Below are 23,856 nucleotides of genomic sequence, written 5' to 3'. Positions count from 1 at the left end.
GAGGATAATTCCTGCAGCCAAGCCACGAAGGATCAGGACCGCCGCTCTGATAGAACACCTAGTCATATAATCTTTCCTTCTTGCATTATGGCAGAAACCTCGGTACTGTATTTCTGCACAAGATCAACAAATTATATTTTTCACTGATCCCATGATGGGTCCATTAGGATTTTTAAAATGTAGCACCTTCAGGATTGAGGAGCCCATAAAAGGTCACTTCTATTTAACATTGCATTGGTACACAACGACAACTTTTAAGGACTTGCGGGCAGCCGAAATCTAACCTAGAACACAAAAGTTCCACTTCTAAGCCATCGATCAATTATCTGCTTTCTTATAAGGCTTCACAAGGTTTAATTACTCGTGAATCAACTATCACTTTTGTGGCTTTTACCATTAAAGTAAATCTAGTTAATAAAATATAAAGTGATGGCTAGTAGGCTGAGTGTTTTATAAGCATTTTAGTTTAAATCCAAGTTAATTCACTCTACTCAAAATTCTTTACATTTTTTGAAAGGGTTAGCATTACTTAAGGTACACTACAGTTATAAAACGTTTAATATGTTAAGAATAGGGTGAGGGTTACTAATTTAGGAATGTATCACAAACAAAATATTACACGAATGTATGGTTAAGTTTGGAGTCATTCAAGGTCTCAGAGATTACAATGAAAAGGCAGGTGGGAGTTGAATGCACTGCAAATTATACATTCTGTTAGTAGCGGACGGAGCTTTCTAGAAACAAGCTGGGTCTTGTGTTGCTACGGAGCTGTGTTGTTGAACTCACGGATGTATTTGAGGTCGAGAAAACAGGAGGGGTGTAAAATGAGAGAAGGAGATAGCTCCTAGGTACCAGGTGGATGGGGGTGGGAATCCAGCCAGTTCTATATCACTGGGTAGAGAAAAGAAGAGGGGAGGTGGGGAAAGGTCTTAGAGTACACAGAAATGCTTTCAGCGCAATGTAAGTGCTCCATGTTACTGGGAATATAAAGTAAAACTTCTGGTTTTAGCTCATAGTCCCATTTCCAATAACACAATAGGTTCCAACCAATGGCTCCCCTGCACCACTGCAACAAAACAAACATAATTTGCCTCAGGCATAAGTCAATGCATGCTTTGGTGTATAATGCCACGCCCTATTACCTGGTATTAGATTCCCTGCTTTGAGCCAGGGGCAGCAGGAATAGGTCACTCCCACAAAATAAATATCCGAGCGTTGAAAGAAGCCCGAAGGACCGCAGTCTTGGCTCTTATTTCAGTTAGCTATTCCAGTCTTTCCCGCAGGCAAAGGGTACATGATCTCTCGTATCCAATCTAAGCTCTTTGTTCAGCGTGAATACTTGGCAGATTGAAGGCAACAAAGTACTCTGCTAATCCAAAAGACTGGAGCACAGAGTCGGCTTGTCAAAGAGCATTGTTCAGTAATCATTGCTATGTATGCAAGGTCTCAAACATAAATATTACAATAGTTTACCGTTTAGCACACAATATAAAAACTTTGTTGAAAGCAATGATTGCAAACCCTGGTCTAAGAACAAACTTATTAGGTGATGATATACACATAACCCCAGCAAGAGAAGTGTTATTTCATACTCTACGAATAATAAAACATTACACTGCACAGAAGAAACCCCCCCAGCCTAGAAGGGATTGCAATTCTAGGTAAGGATGTAAGCTGTGAACCCAGTGGCCAAATTAGGGTCCCAAGGTGCAAGCTTCATCCACATAATTAACACAAAATGTAGTTTTGCTTCCAACCAGGCTCTCCCCACCACTCCAAGTGGAAGCTGGAAAAGGTTCTCAAATGCAAGGGTGTGCTTTATCTAAAAATGCAACATTACCACTAGTGTGCATTCACAACGCTCTGCCTGATTATAGACACCACTCAGGAGCCCACTCACTTCAAATTACTGAAGGAAGCTTCGAATAGAAAGCCCAACACTTCGGGTGACCCAAATTCCTGAAGCACCAAAGTCACTACAAAAATGATGGCAAACACCATGTGCATTCCTTTCCTAGAACATACAGTGGTGTCACCCTGCAAAGGGCGGCTTTCATAGAAAACCTGATGTAAATCCATAGTAAAAGGGACTTCGCTATTACAATATTCCTCATTCTTCACATTCCAGAATAAGGCCCATCAGTGCACTAAACGTTGCATTTCCCATCTGCCCAGCAAAGCAGGCCAGCTTACTTGGAAGTGGTCCGTATTGGTTTTAGCAGGCTAAAACCATGGTGGTATTTTCCCTTGTTGGTCCCTTCATCCAGTATCCTTAGCTGGGACTCCACAGAAATATCCAGAGGAAGACCTTCTGCCCGAGCGGCGGTCTCAAGGGCATCATGGCATGCTACATGATTCTGCAAAACAAAACCACATTCAACCGGTCAAGATTAAAAATGAAACAGCTCTTCAAGTATACAGTTCATAGGCAGGACATCTAAAAACAGTTTGTTTTCCACCGGTGAGGTGCTCACCTTGTACTGGACAAGCTTGCATTCGATTCACGCCTTCACATACTACAATGTTTGTAAACCAAAAGTGTAAGCGTACAGTGCACAGGGCTGCAGTGCATGACATACCTACAGATGTAATTCTACTACAGAGAAACTGCTATGACACCTAGACACAAGACACAATTGATATTGCCTACTGATACCAAGCAGGCCTCGAAAAAGCCACTCACAATTGCATCAGGTCGAGCTATTTTTAGCATTTACTCAACCTTGCTGGTGAGTAAACTTAAGCTGGAAGAAACAGGTGTTCTGTTCATTTAAAAAGTGAACGAGCAATTAAGATGCCTTTAAATCATGTTTTTATCTGGAAAAATTTGCCGACTGCTAAAGCACAGAGGTCAAATGTCAGTTTGACTTTTTATTACTAATTGTTGCCTTTCTATTCCTGGAAAATGTTTTTAACTTTTCTTTCACTTCGTCAGTTAATGGTTTTTGTCCAGTGAGCTGACAAGAATTGTGAAACAAAAAGATGTAAAATGTCAGTTTTTTTCTCCAACATTTAAACTGCTTGTAAATGAATAGTACAAGTATTTCAAAATATAACTGGAATCATGAAATACCTTTTTTTATATATTTCAGAAGTGTGATGCAAACAAAGATTTAAATAGGAGCAAAGTAAATCAGAATACTTTACTTGGTGATGTGCAAATGACAAATTTGCAGATACTTTATTTCCAAACATTGTACACTATATAGCTTTAAATCAACATGTTAGTGACACATTCTGCGGCCATTTCATTGTAAAATCTGCTGATTGCAAATAACAGTGGGCTGCTACTTTATTTATTTAAAGAGTTTTATATAGCGCTGGCTAGACCCGAAGGTATCAGAGCGCTTTACATGAGAATCAACAATGTAACATGCTTTAGTTGTGGATTTATTAAAAGTGATAGTTGTTACACATGATTTGAGAAACATTCCTGCTCTGCCCCGATGACAATGCAGTTATTGAACTAAAAGGCAAGTCAGTGGTCATATGCATCCTTTATGTGGCTAAATTTGTATGGAGTTAATGTTTAGTTTATTAACTCAAACAAAATAGTTTTCAGTGAATTAAAATACTTGCCCAGGATCACATAATTTGAAATAAGGGTCACATAATTTGAAACCAGTTTATTGGTCAAGAACATTCTAATTAGGTCGAGTAGATTATTTAAGTCACTAGACCTGCAGGCCTAGTAAAACTTTTTAGGATTTTTCCTAGCTCTGAATATGGGGAGTGAGTATCTTCTCCCAGTGCACCTGCCCAGAAATTGAGCCCAAATAAAATTCTTGATTATTTCTGTTTGGTAGCAACACATACCAGACAGGCATGGACCAGATATAGCAAGAGGAAGACGAGGTGCACTGCAGGGTTCAAAGATTTGCTTTCTAAGGCACGCAGTCTCTCCGAGGTTCAAAGTACTATTTAGTATTTAATGCCGGGGCTAAAAAGCAGATGAGAGTAGAATCAAAGCAAAATAGATGTCTCTGACTACACTCTATCCCTTCCATCGAGGGTATTACACTGCCTCACGCTGGTGAGTGAGAACCCACCGAATACTTTTTTAAATTTTAAATCACTGTTACCCCTACTTTTGACCATATATTGACCATTCCTCTCAACTTTGAGACTAGCCACCAGAGACTATGTAATTAGCCATGATGCAGCAGAGGCAAGGAAAATACTGGAAATGTAATCGGTGTGAAGTAGCAGGGGTGTTCCCAGAAGAACAGCTAGCAAATACAAACATAACTGTCCTACTAACATATCTATAGGTCCCATAGCTGTACTGAGTACACTCTTATGATGTACATAAACATCCTGTTCAAGCACCGCGGACATCATGTAAATAACTGCTTTAATGTTTGTACAAGAACATATCTGGTAAACTACTGCACAGACATTCAAATTGTAATCGTAAGCAGCTTTCTCAACAAATCATTGGCGCCATAACCTCCACCAACCCCCCTTTTTGGCAGGCACATTTTGCTTGGAACTTCAGTACTGATGCAGACAAGTGAACTCATTTTAAATACATTTTATTAATCTGATGGTTTTAACTGGTAATCTCCACATATCAATAGATTTGCTGTAAAATGTTCAGGTAAGATGCATGTATGTGTGAATGCTAGCATCTATCTAGGTATAAAAACCTGCATTATCAGTAAGAGAAAACCTAGAAATTCTACTACCGTAACTCTGCAACTTTAAAGAACTCAGTGAACTAAAACACTTGTTTATCTTGAGACAGACGTATTACTTCCAGTGTGGAATAATTTTAGCACAGTGCACCCAAATAAGCCGAAACCACATATTTACAGAGCTCGGTTACTTTTTACTTAGCGTTGTGCTATTACATACATTTTTTAATGTTGAAATAGTTTAAAAGTTACACAGTAGAAAAGGTGCTCCTTGCTTGCATTGTAATATATATCACGCTCCTCGTCCTTTTGTCCTTTTAAAAGAGACACATCACTCGCTAGGGGAAAGTCGTAGATTTTATTACAGACTTTCAAACGCACCAGACGCGTTTCGGCTTACGCCTTCCTCTTCGGCGTAAGCCGAAACGCGTCTGGTGCGTTTGAAATAAAATCTACGACTTTTCCCCCCGCGAGTGCTGTGTCTTTTTTAAAAGGACAAAAGGACGAGGAGCGTGATATTTTGCGGCAGCACTTTCCGCAAGTACAGCACCCGTGTAAGAGTGCGTGAACCAAGTGCAGCAGGAGCGAATATATAGTTATTTATTTCAGGTTATAACAAATGCCATATGACAAAATACTCTTCCCGGAACTCACTAGTCCACAGTATTTTTTCTTACTGCCTTATTTCTGTTTAAATAAAATAATGTAAATCCCAACTAGGGTGTCAATCGTAAACAATTCAGGACTTCATATAATTATGAGTGTCCTTCACCTGGTTGATGCCAATGCAAGAGTGTGTCCACTTACGTTGCATATTCCACTGTTGAAGCCAAGCATCTGTGAGCTATATTGGAAAATTGCTGTAGAAATAGATTTTCCACGCATAACTCCTGAACGGTTCACAGATTTAATTTTCTTCTTTAAAAACCATGATCAGCAGTCAATTCTCTACGTAAAACCGCTTTGATAAGAGTCACTGCTGTATCTCAGAGTAGTGCTCAAATACCAAAGTAAGGATTTCACTACCTAGCTCATAAAGAAACATATCTGACAAGGACCATAATTTGTGGATTTATTGGCCAACTGCAGGTTGTATCGCTTGTACTGACTGAGGAAATAAATGTAGGATTCATTGTTGGCATATGTACATGGGAACAATGGTTTGGTTTTGTTACACTTTTAACGAGGCTCCAGGTTCAAGAACAATGGAATTATAGGGACCTGTACCTGTATGAACTGTTAATTGGAAGTAGATTGTCTGGGATTAAATTACAAGGAGAAATTCTAAATTAGAGGATGGCGATAGTGTATCCACCAACGAGGAAGGTCAGCTATGGACTGGGAAAAATAGATTTTTTGACAAACAAATATTGAGAAACGAGCACGTTTTGCAGATTATGCAAGTAGTAATATGGCTGCAGAGTATGAAACTACAGATAAAAATCTTCCTTGTGCCTTTTAGAGGCTTATGCCGGAAGCTGAGGAAGAGTACTACACTGAGAGTGGAAGTCAACCTGACCCATTTTCGGAGGTAGATTGTTGAATGTCTCAAGAAAAGAACACTCTTGGTTAGAATTCTGAAACCTTATGCTAGTCACACAACCGGAAATATTCACTTGCCATACAGCCGTACATGAGGGAGAATGTAGTCTTTATATACCATGTTAGTTTAAACTCTAGTGTGTCCTTGACAATCCTCATAATCGCTGTATGTTGCTGTTCAACTGAGAGACAATATCTCTTCACACAAAAAAAACATCTTGATATCTTTGAGAGTTTACAAAAGTTAAGTTAATGGTTAATATAAAGGTTTTTGAAATTTAAACAAACATACATCTCAATGAAGCGTATGAACAAAGTAATGTCCTACAAAAAGGCATCGTAGGGGTCATAGGCATATCAACAAACAAAAAACAAACCGTTTCCTACTAATTCGGATGGTGTGTGGACAAGAAGTAGCCAGGAATGTGGATGAGTTTGTGGGGCTAACCATATTAGCTTAAGAAAAGCAATTCTTTCACCATAGCACCATCCCTAGCAAGCAACAAAATCTTTTGATTAAGTCTTTAAGATGGTAGCTGTCATACAGGAAACAGGTCATTTATTTTCCAGATATACTTGCAGAAGATCTAAATTCCTTCTAAATACTGCTGGGATCATAAAGTCAGGCAAATGATCCGGGAAAAGTCTGAGAAAAAAAGACTTCATTGGAAGACTTGAAACTATGAAACGTCTATAGAAATAGTCAGAAACAGGTGACTTCTGTTCAACTGTAAATCACAGGTCAAGATTTTGGCATTTTTCAATAACCGTAAAAATCGCTAAAATCCCAGAAGCATTTTCTCCTTTTATTGTACACAGCTTGTTAAAGTCCTTACGGAAATAAAGGACTTAATTTGTGTCATGATAACAATATTTACCCACCATCTTTGTCAGACAGAGGCTCACTGAACTGTAAAGGGAAGACTGACCTATTTAAGTATTTTGAGAACTTAGTTCCAGCAGAAGATAAAGAGGGTAATGCGCATCCCGTTCCAGATATGAATTACTAGGTGGACCTGCCATTGTCGATCTGATGACACCTGACAACACTGATACCTTTCTGCACTATTCCATTAAAATTGCCTACGTATGAAATCAGTTAAGTAAATCCAATGTGCATTGATTAGATATAATCTTTAATATCAATAAAGCAATCAGCCTGAATGTGCAAGACAGAAGGGAACTCAAACAAGTTGAAATGAGGAAAAAAAAAAACTTTGCAAAAGAAACTGCATGAATTCCTATGGCATGATCAAAACAAATACAAGCATTTGGAAGTGGTTACTCAAATAGCAGCAGCAAACATATTATGGTAAAGTTAGTTATATGAAAGATTAAGAAGTTGATTTTCGGGGGCTGCAATTAGAACCATGCACCAGACAGGAAACCAACTCAAGAAATCAATCAATCATGACATTTATAAAACGCGCTACTCACCCGGGAGGGTCTCAAGGCGCTGGGGGAGAGGGGTATGTTACTGCTCGAACAGCCAGGTCTTGAGCTGCTTCCTGAAGGAGAGATGGTCTTGGGTTCTCTGAAGGTGGGTGGGGAGGGAGTTCCAAGTCTTGGCTGCCAGGTAAGAGAAGGATCTTCCTCCGGCGGTGGCTCTGCGGATGCGTGGTACGGTGGCGAGGGCGTGGCTGGTCGATCGTAGCTGGCGGGTGGGCGTGTAGAAGGTCATGCGGTCGTTGAGGTACTTGGCGCCCAGGTCGTGGAGAGCCTTGTGTGCGTGGGTGAGGAGTCTGAACGTTATTCTCTTGCTGACGGGGAGCCAATGCAGGTCTCTCAGGTGTCTGGTGATGTGGCTGTGTCGGGGGATGTTCAGGATGAGTCGTGCGGAGGCGTTCTGGATGCGTTGGAGTCTTTTTTGAAGTTTGGCTGTGGTTCCGGCGTAGAGGGTGTTCCCGTAGTCCAATCGGCTGGTGACGAGTGCCTGGGTGACGGTCTTCCTGGTTTCAGTGGGTATCAATCTGAAGATCTTGCGGAGCATGCGCAGGGTATTGAAGCATGATGAGGAAACGGCGTTGACTTGTCTAGTCATCAAGAGGGAAGAGTCCAGGATGAAGCCCAGGTTGCGTGCGTGGTTCGTTGGCTTGGGGGCGGTGCCCAGGGCAGGGGCCACCAGGAGTCGTCCCAGGCGGAGGGTGATGATCCCAGGATGAGGACTTCCGTCTTGTCTGAGTTCAGTTTCAGGCGGCTGTTCTTCATCCAGTCGGCGACGTCTTTTATCCCTTCGTGTAGGCTGGCTCTGGCAGTGGCGGGGTCGTTGGCGAGGGAGAGGATCAGTTGTCGGCGTAGGAGATGATGTTGAGGTTGTGTTGGCGTGCGATGGCTGCGAGGGGGCTCATGTAGACGTTGAAGAGGGTTGGGCTGATTGAAGATCCTTGTGGTACGCCGCAGATGACTTCGTGGCCTCTGATCTGAACGGGGGGAGGCGGACTCTGGGTTCTTCCGGCGAGGAACGAGATGATCCACTCCAGTGCTTTCTCCTGGATTCCGATGTTGCTGAGGCGCTGCACTAGGGTGCGGTGGCAGACAGTGTTGAACGCCGCAGAGAGGTCCAGGAGGATGGAGGCCGCTGTTTCCCCGTTGTCGATCAGGGCTCTGATGTCGTCGGTGGCTGCGATCAGGGCGGTCTCGGTGCTGTGGTTGGACCGAAACCCAGACTGCGAGGGGTCGAGGGATCCGTTCGTCTCGAGGAAGGCGGCGAGCTGTCTGTTGACGGTCTTCTCGATGACTTTGGCAGGAAAAGGAAGGAGCGAGATGGGACGGTAGTTCTTGAGGTCAGTGGTGTCCGCCGTTGGTTTCTTCAGGCGGGCGGTAAGCTCGGCGTGCTTACCGGAAGAAACATTTCTTCCTTCCTTCCGCAGATGGTGTTGCTGAAGAGCATTCTCATATATACTGTAGGCAGAGATGATGTTTTATCGGCTTTACACTTCGCATGGGGCCTAAAAAAGTGAGCAACTTTGGCTTGCATTGGGAGTAGGTATATCTTTACAATTTCTTTTTATAAGTTGACTTTAGTGATATGGCTGGGGCTTAAAAACAGAACTGACTGATACCTAGCCCTACCAGCCTTTCACGCACCGACATGGAGTGATAACACATCTAGTCAGGAAGAAGAAAACTAAATTCCTGGACAACTTTGAATAATTACACAGAAGTGACATCAGTCCTTTGAACCATTAGCTCCCCTCCATAAGAAGACTGCAGCAGTTACAGCTTTTATGGAAATGTTTGCAAATCCTTTTCTACGCTTGCGGCTGCCATGAAACAAGAGTGTCAGGTCAGGCTTGTGCTATTTGCACACAAAAGCTGGAATTTAGATAATCTCACTCCACCTCTAGATAACTTTCAACAGTATGTGCCCTTCAGAAAACACCTCCAGTTCAAACATACATATCTTTGGTTGAACGCGAGATTCTCTCTGCCATGGCAATCACGAGGGATCGGTGCCGAGTCACAGGAATTTAACAAGTACAACTGTAAAAGTAAATGAGCTTTGCTATGCCAATGCGCAAAGACTAATTCACCCTGAAGTGCTCTTCGTTTAGGTCTATTTGGAAGTGGGAGGATTTTCAATGTAATGAACATTCGTTTTTGGGGGGGGGGTTACAGATAAAATTACGTTAACAATTTTAAACCTTGTCATTTCTATACTTTTTTAAAAATAAAACGTTTACCAGCAACAAGAATTAAAAAAGGAAGAAAAATAAACTACTTTTTTTGTAGTTAACGCCGTTTACTTGTGAAATAATTTGAAAATGTAGCGTCATTTGTTATTAGCAATAAGAATTTTATCGGAATTTCGATCCAAATGTTTCTTGAAAACCCTAATTCTGTCATTTCACTTTACAAGATAATGGGCTTACTGTGTAAAATATCTATTTTTTTCAGTGTTAATGAGAATTTAATACACAGTGATCCTTCAAAAGTGTTGTCCTTGCCTTTTAGTTCATAATTGACTGATGAATAAACTAAAAAAGAAAGTGAAATGCGTTTAGGAATTAGGAGGAAAAAAAGCATGTCGGTGGACATTTGTCAATATGGCAGCTCGTGGTCTTTGGGGCAAGTGCCTGCAATCCATAAAATTACAAACTGGGTATAAACAATTCTGCCAAGGTTCATGCTTTTAATTAGAAAATGCACAATCCTGTAAAACGGGTGACATACTTTTCTAGACTACACCCTTCACATTACTTGGGTAATGTGATTGTGTGTTTGTTTGTGTTTGTTTCCACACTCAATCAAAAAAACCCACGGTATTTTGCAAGGAAGTGACTGGAATAAATCTTGAGCAGCAAGGCAGGAAGATATACATTACCCTGTCAAACATAGAATATTAATGGCAGCACCAAACAAAGATTTCAAAACAAGCCACTGAGTACTCCGATAGTACTATGCAGACACGTGAAACAACCAAACAATTGTATTGTAACATTTGTATAGCGCTTACTACTCCTAAATGGGGCGCTGAAATGCTTACCCACTCAGATAACAAGCTGCACCGTGTTGGGTCTGTGGTTGGCAGTGTGTTGTTTTTGCTGAGAGCCCATATGGGAAGTGTTGTCAGGTCATGCATGATGACCACTGAGGCGCGGCTGTCGTGTTCTGGAACGCTGCGCCAGGCCGAGTAATGGATGAGGTTATGTGAGAGACAGACGTGTAAATTATAATCCTAATACAGACTAACCATCTTGGTCACAGGGGGCGTGGGGTGCTAGTTGCCCGTACACCAAAAAGGGGTGGCCTTGAAATAAGGCCCAGAAAGCCATACAGCGACAGGCGCAAACGACAGATGCTGCTGGATAAGTAAAAGGATACAAAAAAGGCAAAATTGGGAAGTGGTGACAGAAGCTGTAGCCATGCCCCATTGTATTTTGTATTGCCTACTGCTAAACAAATCCTTTCCATGGAGGAGCAAGGAGATGGGGAAGCAATCCAAGTTGGCAAACTGTGCAAAAACAAAAACTTTAAAAGTCCCAGATATTACCCACTCCAGCTAAGACAAAGAAGCCAAGGGACACAAGCCTCAAGCCCCACACCGTCTCTCAAATGCGATCAATAGAGGGCTAGCCCTAGTGGAGTAACGGCCCAGCTAGAAGGGCACCCTGCACATGCAAGGGCAGGAGACAAAGCCCTTAGTAGGTTACTGCCCTGACAGTGCATAAGCGAATCGGCTTGCTTTGTCCTACCCTGCTGAACTCACACCTCCATGAGCCAACAATACTTTTCAGGGATCCCAGAGACCCTTGTTCTTTCTACTGTACGTAAGGAGGCATCCTCCTGACCTTCTACAATTTCCTCCTACAGGAACTTACTCTTCCATTATTAGAAGTAAAAGAGATGTTATGGTATAAAAGAGAAAATGTAGTGAAAGGCAATAAATACAAGAAACGAGCTGTTAAAAATTCCAAAAGACATTTAAAACCCGTCCATTTATAAAGATTTGCACAATGTAATGGGTTTATAGCAAAACTAATTGGCACCGTCATTGTACCATGTAACATTTCATATTAGAGTGATACCGAACATATGAACTCTGCGTTCAGGGACTTCCCATTTGGAGGTATTCAAGATTGAGCGAACAAAACGCTAAATCAAGTCATTAATGGGAGCCTTATGAAATATAATGAATCTAACCTAGCTTAGATCATGTGTGGATAGAGCATCATTCCACCTCTCAAACCATTATCAAAATGCTCTATATGGAACAGCTTTGAAGTGATGGCTGGAATGCTTGAATGACTTTTAGCCACTGAAATAATAAATTGTAATAGTAATAATTCTGCCCTGCATTTCTGGCAATCACTTTTTAGCTCATGTCTATCATGGATCGGCCACATGCAAATCACTCTTGGTCCCTTCCATTAAAGGGACAGTCCAGCTGGAAATGCCAGGCTAGTGCCCCTCTTAAGGGCAACCTCTGACTAGTTTTGGCCATGTTGGGCCTCATCTGAGAGGTGCAGTCTGAGCTGCACGCCACAACACCATTTGGTCCACATCTGGACATCTTTGCTACTAATGTCACTCACTTTGACAGCACAACGTGTGATGGGTAGAGCGCTTTTATTACTCTATAAAAGCCAATTAATTAGAATGTGGCCTGGAGTAATTATGAGTGGCTTAGATTAATTCAAGCGTTCCACCCACTTTTTTTTACGCACTCCTTTAATGTAAGAGGTATGTAACAGACTATTATACTATAGCCACCACATACATGCCGCAAACCTCAGGCTGCACTTCAATGATATTGCCCAAATAAGTATGAACCGGTTTGGGGTTGCTTTTGTACGACTTACGATAGGACGCTCCATGGCAGTTTGTGGTGGGCTTTTGCTATTGTGGAAGAAAAAAAGGACCGATTTGGATATCGCTGCTCCCTGTCTAGATGCAAAGTGAGAAAAAAACAACAAAGATCTGGACTGAGGCCCAAACTACTAGGGGCTGAAATTAAGTTATGCCTTTGAACCCTCAATTTGTTATTGTTCCGTTTGCTTTTCTCTTCACTAAACCCTTTCAGCCTTCAATGTGTACAGCACCACAAGAACTCACCCTTTTTAGTATAGTAGATTTAAGGCATCATAGGCATCTTCCTCTGACATCTAGAAATGGCTCCAGGAACCTTCGATTGTAAAGATAGACATCTTTAGCTATACATTTTACACGGTGTTCCCTGTTTCTTACTGATCTTGCTGACTGATGTCTGCATTCCAGTAACAGAATGCCATGTAGCTAGTACACTGCATTGTGCTGCATCACAAAGTGATGGTGTATTGTCTTTCATACATCACTAAGATATGCAGGCAAGCTATGAAAATCAGCTTACCGCTTGATGTCGTATCCGTGACAGTCTAAATGACTCCCCATCTCATGGCTGGAATATCTGTGCATCACAGGACGTTTGTTAGATGATGCTGCCCTAGGACTCCCTTTCAGAAGATATTGTGCCTTATGGCCTTGTCCTCCAATAACTCTGAAAAGATATCAGAGGACAAGAGAATGAGCACAAAAACATGAAAACCTCTTTTGCCCAGATTCTGGCGGCCCTTATAAGAGCCTTTAGTGTTGTCTGGTGTCAGAACACTACCATGCATGATGGACCCAACAGCAGTCTGCAGCTCAAAGTAATGCAGATAAAGTTTTATGTCCTGTGGTGGCCACAAGCAGTGTATTGACAGATACAGTCAGGTGCACCCTATCAGTATTTTATGTAGCCTTGCCGTATATATGTCTTCAAAACATCTGTTCCTCTGGCGGGGGATGATTTGTCTGAAGGGTCACCACCTCCCTATCACATATATATGGTTTGCAGCAGCTTAAGATCTCTTCTGCCTTGATCAGATACTAATGTAGCTCCAGTAAAGCCGCCTAATGAAGTCATACAGAAACTTTGCTTCTTAGCCCAAAGTGCTGGACTCTACTGAGATCCTCCCGCACCAGGTTTACTGTGCTGATGGGTGAGTTTCACACAGATAAATCACGCTGTGTGGCATCACACATACAAGCACATTATATAGTGTGGGAGGTCACATCAGTGGCAAGGAGGCTCCTGGCCTGTTAGGCATGCCTCTTACTCCATTTGTGGAGAGGATCCCGTCAAGATGAAGAAGACTGAATAAAGTTCATTCAGGAGCAACAAGCCAGAGGTTAAGACAATGAGGCTTGATAATTCTCCACCTAAACTGAACAGAACTTCCATCATAGTTGGGAACAAGCAAAGTACTTGGAACAGGGAACACCACAGTGTTCGACGGTTACTTACAGGTATAACACCTTGCATAGAACATGGCTGATCTTGGTGCTCAAAGACAGAAGGGCTGTATTTAGCACTCCTATGTGAGAATAAGCCTGACCTACCTTCATACTAAGCGACATCATAATGTTATTTCTGCAAGTATGGAACACTGACTTTGGTAAGTTGATCTCCAGCGGATTTAGCTTTACCATCCTTATCTCCTCCCATCATCATTATTATTTGGGGAAAAGGCCACTAGCATCACAGATTTGATGGTGCATATACACTTAGCAGAACTTGGCCACCGAGTATGGTGGAAGGGCATCCAAGACCAGTGGCAGAACAAGTGTCACTATGATATCCAGGATCAGAAGACAGACAGGAGTGGGGGCAGCACCTGTCCAGCTGATGGCACTTTCAGAGGTGAAATCAAGATACCAACCAATGGTACGACTGGAACCAGAGAGTCGGATTAGGCAATCAGATTTTTTATGTAATCCTTTATGATCTCAAACATTGAAAGAATCGAAAGTATGCAACATCTGAGACATACAGATACAGCTAGAAGCCTTGATGGCATGCCCACAAGGTATTAATTAAAACAGTCTTTGGAAGCATTCATGAGAAAGTTTGTGATGAGTAGGTCGGAGAAAAAATGCATGTACCTTGATTATCTGAGATCCATGCCTCCTATCTTGAGAGAATGGCTCCATTAACAAATTCTCAAAAGGGTACACTGCGTTATACCAAGTGTGAGCAATGATTAAACCTTAAGAGATCTGCATATTTTGCACCTCAATCTGCTCTAAGGAGGGGGTCAAACACCAAAGATCTTTCGGGAGACCCTTATGGCAGAGCCGAGTTGGTATCCCCACTCATCCTTTTAACCTTCTTCTCACTGCCCCATGACTGCCTCTTAAGGTCCTCCAGAAACAAGTGCTGAGCTTCATTGCTGGAAAATATGGATACTGCTGGAAGATCGGGCATGTCCTGCACTAAGAAACCTTCTAATGTACTGAATTCATGTGAATAGATGCATGTATGAAGTGCAAATATCACTAGGGAGTAAGAGTGCTGGAGACAAAATGTGGGATATTTGTGGGATATTTGTAAAGCGCACTGTTACTCTAACAGAGTGTCCTGGCGCTGTAGACCGCTGGGGAACCCGTCCTGGTTTTCCCTGTGAGATGTGGTCCCTTACTGGGTATCTCCAGGGTATAACCAGGCATCCCTGGCGTCTGTGGGGGGCCGTTGTAGAGATGAGGCAAGCTTAATGCCCAGAGTTACCGAGTGTGTTCCCAGGTTAGAGTAGTCACTAAGGCGAGAATTATCGAGTCCGTTGACCCCTGGTCCACGACCCTGCCGCGTCGGGAATTGAACCCTGGTCCCGGGCCGTTCTCTGCTTACAGGTCTGCCGCCTCTAACCAGTGAGCCACACCTCTCCACTAAAATGAAAGTACAATTACGGGAGTGATTCAAGGTTGAGTAGAGGACTTGGGGTGGGTAGAAATAATCAACCAATAGGCCGTGTACTGGAAATCCATGGATTTGGTACTACTACTAGATGAGTCTTCGGAGCTGTGGGGTAGGCTCTTATTCCAGATTCTGAACAAATACATGGAGGAGACATGCGGTCTAGTCTTTTTCTTCCTCATACATAGCATCCACAGAGAGCACTGCCACCCAAGGGATGGGGCCCATCTTTCTAGGCCTATCTAGATCCAGTCTCTGCAACATATGTGGGACTAAGAAGTCTCTGATCAGAGACATTGGGGGAAACATACACCTAAGGGTAGTGTTTCCTTCCACAACCCTTTGTGAAACTGGAGACTAACTCCACACCTTATTCCACAAAGTGTCCAATGGGTGCACTTGTCAGGTCTACATTTAGTGAAAAAATGGTTGTAAAGGTATGGAGCGAAAGCGGTATAGGAGAGCAAGAGGTTTCCAAGTGTGGGCTACCTAAGGTAAACATATATATTTGTTTAAACCACTGAACAAAACTTTTCTAGGATTCTGATACACAAAGGATTAATGCATTTCACTGGCTTGTGCTGGGCAAAAAATGTGCTTTGTCCACCACCCCTGACTACAATGAACATGTCCAGATCATCCTACAAATATTTAAAGGCAACTATATTTCACAATAACTATATATTTTGTCACCCGATTTGGGTTTCCAGTGGCTGAAAATGTAGCAGATGAGTTTTGTAAGGTACTGGAGGAGCTGTTATAAGCATCAGTTTATCTTCTTAGTATTTTCTCATTTCCCGGCACTGGGGATAGTGTGAGAACAAGTCACTATGGTGACTACCAGGACAACAACCTAAACAAACACCTCTGCAAGAGCAGCAGCAGAGCTCAGCAACACTGAAGCTACATCAACAAGCTTTTTTTTCTTGGGAGCAGGAAACAAGAAATCCCCGCAGGACAATTCAAAAGGCTGATGATGCACGTACCAGGATACAAGATCCAATGAGTCAAATGTACTACAGGCATCTTTACAACCTAAGTTAATTTTCACTGGCAGCTTTGATAACGACCATTCATGAAAGCTTTGCTGACCGAGAAGAGGAAGCCGCGACCTGAAGGAGAAACTGCAGCTTTGGGGATGCTTTCCAAGTAAAAATACAAAGGATTCCTTTCAAATGAAGTAATTCTACTCATCTATTGAAGTGAAGGTGGTACAATAAAAACAGAAAGACCTCTGGTCCAGTACTATGAGGTGATACTACTACAGCAGAAGTAACAAATGCTCAGAAAGCAGCAAATCATTCCATGGTTAAAAAAAGCACCATTCATATGGGTAATAGCTACTAATCAAACACTTGAAGTTATGTGTGTACAATACATATGCTGTCAATGTTTTTTTATTGCGCCCTTGTGCTCTTGCTGGATGCAGTAGCCAGAGCCATCAGAACTACGTGGTAAAAAAAGTATGCAGCAGGCCTGATTCAATTAGGAACCAAAGAGAGGCTATTTTAAGAGATTGACAAATTTTGCTGTACAACAGAAAATGTGCTTTAGGAAGAGTACTTGGAGAAGGTTTATTACGATATTTTGAGACTTTACCATATTTTTAAGAAAAGGAGGTCACAGTGCACTATAATTTAGATGTACTCAAGAAAAGCATACACATTCAGCACAAACTGTACAAAATATTCACTAGCAGCCATTTTGACTTGAATGGACTTAGACATGCTATTTTATTATCACTATCCTTCCTACCTCCAAGAACAAATAAAGTGAGTAAAATAAATATACAGTACAGCTCCAAGCCGAAATCAAGCATACAAATTCACGATTCTCGTCATAAAATGTCTGCCTTTTAAGAGCTTGCTTGGTTGACATTGCAGCTATCACCACACCATCAGTGAGCAGCAGAGGGCTAGCTGAAAGAAAGAATGAAGCATCTCTGCTAGTTACCTGCAGCACCACAGTGGACCTGGGCAGCCTGCTGCAATACTTGGGTATCTCTACTATTCACCTTCAGAGCCACCCTGCCCTCGGTGGTGTGCCAAGAGGCGTGGGAACCCGTCCAGCCTGGACAATGCTGGCGAGGACACCATTTCTCTCCACACCCTTCAAGGCCGCAATGTACCTCACGTGTTTGGCCACCAACGCTGAATACATTAGGATATTGATACCGTGCAGGATGTAGACGCCCGATTCAGCAATGCTGCTCAAAGTGCAGACTGCTGCAGAACACTGTGTACTCGCTGGCCTGGACACCTTGGCAGGCAGCACAATGAGTGCATTGTCTGTGCCTCGTCCTATGGAAACCAGCTCGCATAAATCTAGCAGATATGAAACTGCTAAGCACTCTAGGACGATTGTGTAATACAGGTAATAGGTAAATCCTGGCTCCAGACATTCAAATGTAGCTACCCACCTTCAACAGAGAGGACCGTGTGATAGGACTTGAAAAAAAAAAAAAGAGCTGACAGCCTTCTATTGAGACATACACACAACACAATTTTCCCCTTTCTTATTTGGGAACCCAACTTAAAATCAGATCTCATTCAATGCCCTACAAAACAAAAACCTGCAAATCAAAAAACATCACCTTCTCCGTTTATCCCCAATCAGGAGAGGCGTTAAACCCCGGGGTAGGAGTCCCTAACATGAATACTATGGCTGTGCATATAGGAATCTCCCCCACCTTGCCCACCCTTCAAATCCTCAGTCATCCAAGTCTAGAATTTAGGAAATGCCCCTCTAACATGCACTTAGCTCTGAACCGAGAAGTTTCCATTACGCCTTGCCTGAATGAGGAGATTGTTCCATTACCCAGTCCTGCTCCAAATTAGGTGAAACACTTCCTGCGCAAACTTCCGTCTCCAGAAACAGAGGACCAATTTATATTTTTCCCATGCAGCACCCTAATCCTATTTTCAACCTGAATCTCAAGTGAAGAGGGGAGGGGAGAGGGTGTGGCGTAATGACCAGAGGTGCGGACCTTGGTACTGGGGAAGCAGGCTCAAGTCACCGCACCAAAGCAAAAAACACAGATGATGGACGGAATGCAGAGCAAACCAAACATTCACGCCCAGTCAAGAGATCTGGGTTAAATCCATTGTTCTTTTGCTCACCATGCCACCCCAGTTTAGATTTTGGGGTGGGGGGGTGATCACCCCTTATCAGCATCATAATTTTTTCATTTGTTTCCCCTGTGGGACGGGTATGCCCAGGTGTAGGTCCAGTGCTCTCCATACCACTGGAGTCAAGCTATCCTGGCTGATGAGGGGTGAAAACCCGAAACCGGCCGTAGGATGCTTCTTTACAGTCCAGGGAGGACCTGTCCTGGCAGTTCGGGCTGGACTGTTCCCATGGGGAACCGGGTCAAGACTGATTTGCATAAGTCTGGGTCTAAACTGGAATGGCATGGGGAGCAAAAATACTATGGATTTAGGCCCAGATCTCTGTACTGGGGTGAATGTTTGACATTCATCAACATGCTGTCCTTCAAATATTCTTTCTGCTCAATCTCGGCGCTGCCTCAACAGCCTGTGATTCTGGGCAAATCACTTAACTTAATCTTCATTTTCCTTAAGTAATGTAACTGGTGCTCGTAAAACGCTCAATACCCTTTGGGTCAGGATATTTTTGCAGTTTTATAAAGCGCGAACTCGATCCGGCGAAGGTATTCCAATCATAAAGCAGCCCTTCAGAGCTTTTTATGTCTGCATAATTCCTTTACTACTGTGAACTAAACCCCACCAAAATTTATATAAATATCCATACAGCAAACAGCATCCACCCTAGTGCGCCAGCGTATAGATTTAACGACAGCCCTGCGAGTAGTGCTTCATAATGCATCTTCATAGAAACGTCACTTCCGGGTTGCCCTTCATTGCCCAGCGAGGTGTGCAAATGAGGCGAGATTAAAAAATGATGCCTACTGGGCCATATGCCAGCCCTGCCGCCCTCTGAATGGAAACAACTCTGCTGTTATGAAGGTTTTTCAAAGGACAACTGGGATTTCAAGTTCCCAAAATAAATGTGTTAGAAAAAGAAGGGCGGTTGGGCTTTGGAGGGCGATAATCCTCCCGAGCAGGGCTGTGAAACAATGACAGGTCGAGGAAACTGTAGAGGGAACTTTCGAAGGTCAGGGTGTCTGATGCAAACAGACTGGCACCTGCTAGCTTCACCAGCTGCCAAAAAGATCCACCCCCTTTTATGCAGGTTGTCTTACGTTCTCATAGAACTGGAAAAATAACAAATTGATTGATGCCCTTGATCCTAACTCTTGCTGCAAGCGTTCTGCCAAGGCCCTGCCGGGTTAGTTTGAGAGTGAGGAAGGGCTGGCAGTAAATAAATACTTACCGGAGTGAAACTAGAGACATCTCAACAGTCATCAGAAGTAGCAGGGCAAAGACATCATGCTGCCAACCGCAATAACAGGTCTGCAGACAGGAAAAGTAAAAAGCACTCTTCAGCAGGGCAAGAAACAACTAGAAAACTTCACGACGTTTTGGAATATATATCTCTTGTCTCAGAGGGGTGGCGGGTCGTAAGGAAAACAGACCTATAAGACTTTTTCCAATACCAAGGCATGCATGCCAGCAGGCAGGGTAACCTTTAAGAAAAGTAAGTCAGGACCAAAGACTCATTACTTTTTTCTTCACCTTCTTTGTTGTTTGCCTAACCAGGTGCTAAAAATAGGTACAGCCAAAGGTTACAGCCAGCCATAGACAGGTGGCGAGTGCCCCCCCTCGTACCGGGTAATAGACCGCAGCAAACTGTTCACTGAACATGCCTTCTTCCAATACCCCTAATGAGGATAGGTGCCTTGTAGTCGTCCGCTGTAAAGTTTGACCAGTCACCAGTGTGGAAGTCCCTGCCTTCTTTAACAAATGCACAATGCATGTTTCCTATGTGTGCAATCACAGACCCCAGTACAGAGATTTGTGCAAGTTTCCTATGTGTGCGATCACAGACCCCAGTACAGAGATTTGTGCAAGATGGCTACCTCCCAGGAGGTTTTCTTAGTCTATGGAGGAGACATCATAGGTATCCTTCATTTAGGGCCTCCTTCACGATTCTGTTGTCACCTTGAGTGCTGGGGAGAAGGACAATCAACTCTTTGTAACCCAATTCTCTATCCTTTACAGAAACCCATATATTTTCTACAGTAGTTCAGGTCACTGAAAAGCAAGCAGCGAACAGTGGTTTATAAAGTTTGCCTCAACACACAAACCTCCTAGATCAGATATGGCCAGCCTGGCCTACTCCAATTTTAACAACCCAGGAAGGAAAAAGACGCAGCCAATAAAGGTTTCACGTTTAAAAGAAAGCTGAAATTTTTGTTTGGCTCAGACAACATACACCAGCATGCCAACGACGTTGTAATCCGACTTTAAGAGGGATCTGCACACAAGTGGCGAGAAGACCTTTGCTAGAGCTGTTATCCTTGAGAGCTAGGAACATACCCCTGAAACTGAAGGTATCATTAGTACACTGCCTAACCATGGCTGAAATGGAAGCGGACTGTCCAGCCTGTATATGAGCCTGCGCACAACTGTGGGAGACTAGTCCAAAGCCTAGCGGATTATGGTTTTGCAGGGGGTGTGGTTTCGAAGGATTCCGTTGCCAACAAACACCGACATACTTACAGCTTAGTTGTCCAAAATTAATCAAGAGACAACCAAAGAAGAAACAAGCATTTCGAGAGTTTCAGGAGAAGAAGAAATGCTTGCCAAATATATATATATATATATATATATATATATATATATATATAATAATAATAATAATAATAATAATAATAATAATAATAATAATAATAATAATAATAATAAAGGGGAACCTCCACTTTCTAGACCTCCCTGGAACGGTTATGTACCAGTATCAGTCCCTACCAAAACCCAGGAAGTTTCTGCACCCTGGGCCCTATGGTGGTCTTCCACTGGAAGCAACCAGTAACTCGGGGGCCAGAACTTCTTACGTCATCTCTCTGGCCCTTACAAGTTTGGCAACTGTGCTGGAGGGAAGATCAGTTGTCCTCAAACCCGAAATCTCAGTCTCTTATCAGACTGGTGGAGACTGTGAGACTAATTGATGCCTAGGTTGGTGCTGCCAGACCCCTCAACCATACAACTACAACTGCACCAATTCAAGATGCAGCCCCTAAAACTAGGACTAGATGGTGGGCTGAGAGGGTCAGCAACTTTATTGGTGATGTTTTTAGTGACACTTAAAAACATTTAGGGTGGTTAAACGGTTTGCAATTAGGTTCATATTTAAAAAGGAAGTGAAATTACAACACAGGACCACCTGAAACTGTCTGGAACGTTGTGGCCCTGGGTTAGGTGCTAGCTCCAACGAACTCAAATAATAAGTTACCACTAGTCCTTCACTGAGTTTGGTGCTCCAAGACATGGAGCTGGTAGACAGGGGTAAGTCAGGTGGTCTCCGAGGCAATATCGGTACTACTAGCTGTAGTTTCTGATAGTACTTCTTGCCTGTAAACTGTTGCATGGGGATTAGTGATGCTGCGAGAATGAGCTAAGAGTGGCAAGAAAAACTTCTGCTTGAAGACGCGGTGGGTGGAGGGGTAAAGGGAATGGCATGCCTTGAATGCCTTCTAGATGATATATAAATTAAACTGATGAAACGGGTCCTTTCAACCACAAGAGGGAGTGCTTTCTGTGCCTTGACCATGGTGTTACTCAACCTGTAATATTACTAAAAGATTCGGTCATGTTTATTACTCTAGCCCAAACAAATTACACTGCTAAAGATCAGTGCGATTCAAGATTTCTGGCATAACAAGAACAGGGAGTGTTGCTGCAGAGCAAGCTTTCCTGGCAGTAGATCTCGGGCAACTGCACAACATAGTATCCCAAAAATGTAATATTCATGCAGGTTTTCTCCAAAATAAGCAATATGAGATACATGAATCTGGTGAAACACTCTTTTTACACTTCCATCACCTTTCCATTCTTACATGAAGGTTTTTGGTTGCTATTCTAGACTTCATTCTTTGAATCAAACTGAAATGAATATGAAATCATGAACAGGGACAAACCGACCTAGTTAGTGGCTTGCCAATTGCCATGAATCCGAGAAGGGACCGAGATCGGGTGTTAAAAGTGGCTAAATGCTGTAATGGAGACTGCACAGGCCTTGCTGTGGGAGACTTCGGATGAGCCCCGCACGCACAGTGAATATTAGATTTTAGAGAACAATGCAGGAGTCTGTTGGGTGTCTCGTTGCTTTCCCAAACACGGAAGAGAAGCACAGTCTGCCTGAAAGGCTGACCAATCAAAGGCCGCAAAGGGTGACAGGCCCAGGCACGCACCGGTGGGAACACTGTTGTCACCCTGTGATCCGGGTGGCGGAGCGCTGATTGGCCAGCAGAGGCCGGCTGCCAGCCAACAGGATCTGCGCATTTCATGCTGCCGGGGAGATACGAGCTCAGGCAAGGAAAGGGAGCGGCCCTGTAGTAAGATGGCGGGGGAGGAGAGCGAGCGTTTGTCATTAGCGTCGCCTTTGTCAGGCAGGCTCTGCTGAGTCACAGTGAGCAATGGGGGGAAAAAACGGAACACCGAGGACTGTGTGGAAAAATTGCGGTAACATAACTGCACAGGACGCGCTGTGACGAAAAGTTGTAATATTCCAGGCCCAGTCAGACAGCCATATCCCAGGAGAGCTGCAGGCCTGCTTCCTCCACCTCACCCGGCATCAGGCCCCGGGCAGCCTCTGCCCGCCCCAAGCCGCTGCGCCAAGACGAAAACATCGAAGCTTCAAAGAATAGAGCTGGCTGACAAGGTGAGAACATCATGTACGAGGCACCCGACAGGGCCTCCCCTGCCAACAAAGGCCGGCCATGACGACACTTCATCCCTGGACAATGTCAAGCGAGTGAGGCCAGCCCAGTGCCAGCCAGAACAATAGGCATGCTATCCTAAGGCCCAACCAACTAGGACAGCAAAGATCAGCCCAATATCACCTGTCCACCGATTAACACCTGTATGAGTGAGCAGAAGGTTAACACAAAATGAAGCCACCCCTGAATAATGTGATGAGGCTCTGGAGTCTCCCATATCTTCATTTGTCCTCAGCTGAATGGGGCCGCCTGCGTTATGCACCTGATGATCAGTGTCATGGCTGCTACCCCTCGACAACTAGTAGAAACAGCTGGATCGCTGTGCTCTTCAATCTGAACATACTTTTGATTACAATGCAAGAGAAATTAAGTTTGAGACAATCCTTCCGAGCATTGTCACCTTCTAAGAGAAACACTCAGAACAGTGCTGAGCTTCCATAAACCAACAGATTATAAACTAACGCCACATGGTCTTGTGGCAAGGGAAAATCATAACCAACAAATGAATAGGTCTTCTTCAAACTGTTTAGGCTGGAATAGTGAACGACGTATTGAAGAAAAAGACAAGAAAAAAAAGTGCAACATCATTCCAACAATTACCGTAATGA

At 43.3% G+C, this 23,856-nt stretch overlaps 1 protein-coding gene across 6 annotated transcripts in view; it reads right to left on the bottom strand.

Annotated features, from left to right (window-relative positions):
• The window catches only part of ABCC5 (ATP binding cassette subfamily C member 5), a 213,514-nt gene that overhangs the window by 146,575 nt on the left and 43,083 nt on the right, over positions 1-23,856 (bottom strand). For all 6 annotated transcript variants that reach the window (XM_086944467.1, XM_086944468.1, XM_086944480.1 and 3 more), the window contains exon 3: positions 2,194-2,357. In XM_086944467.1, the coding sequence (XP_086800593.1) occupies positions 2,194-2,357 (164 nt within the window). The remainder of the gene's footprint in view (positions 1-2,193; positions 2,358-23,856) is intronic.

The sequence above is a fragment of the Lissotriton vulgaris genome, chromosome 11 (genome assembly GCF_964263255.1).
Source record: "Lissotriton vulgaris chromosome 11, aLisVul1.2, whole genome shotgun sequence".
NCBI lineage: Eukaryota > Metazoa > Chordata > Amphibia > Caudata > Salamandridae > Lissotriton > Lissotriton vulgaris.
Note: the sequence above shows the minus strand (reverse complement) of the source record. Positions and strands in the feature narration are given on the sequence as shown.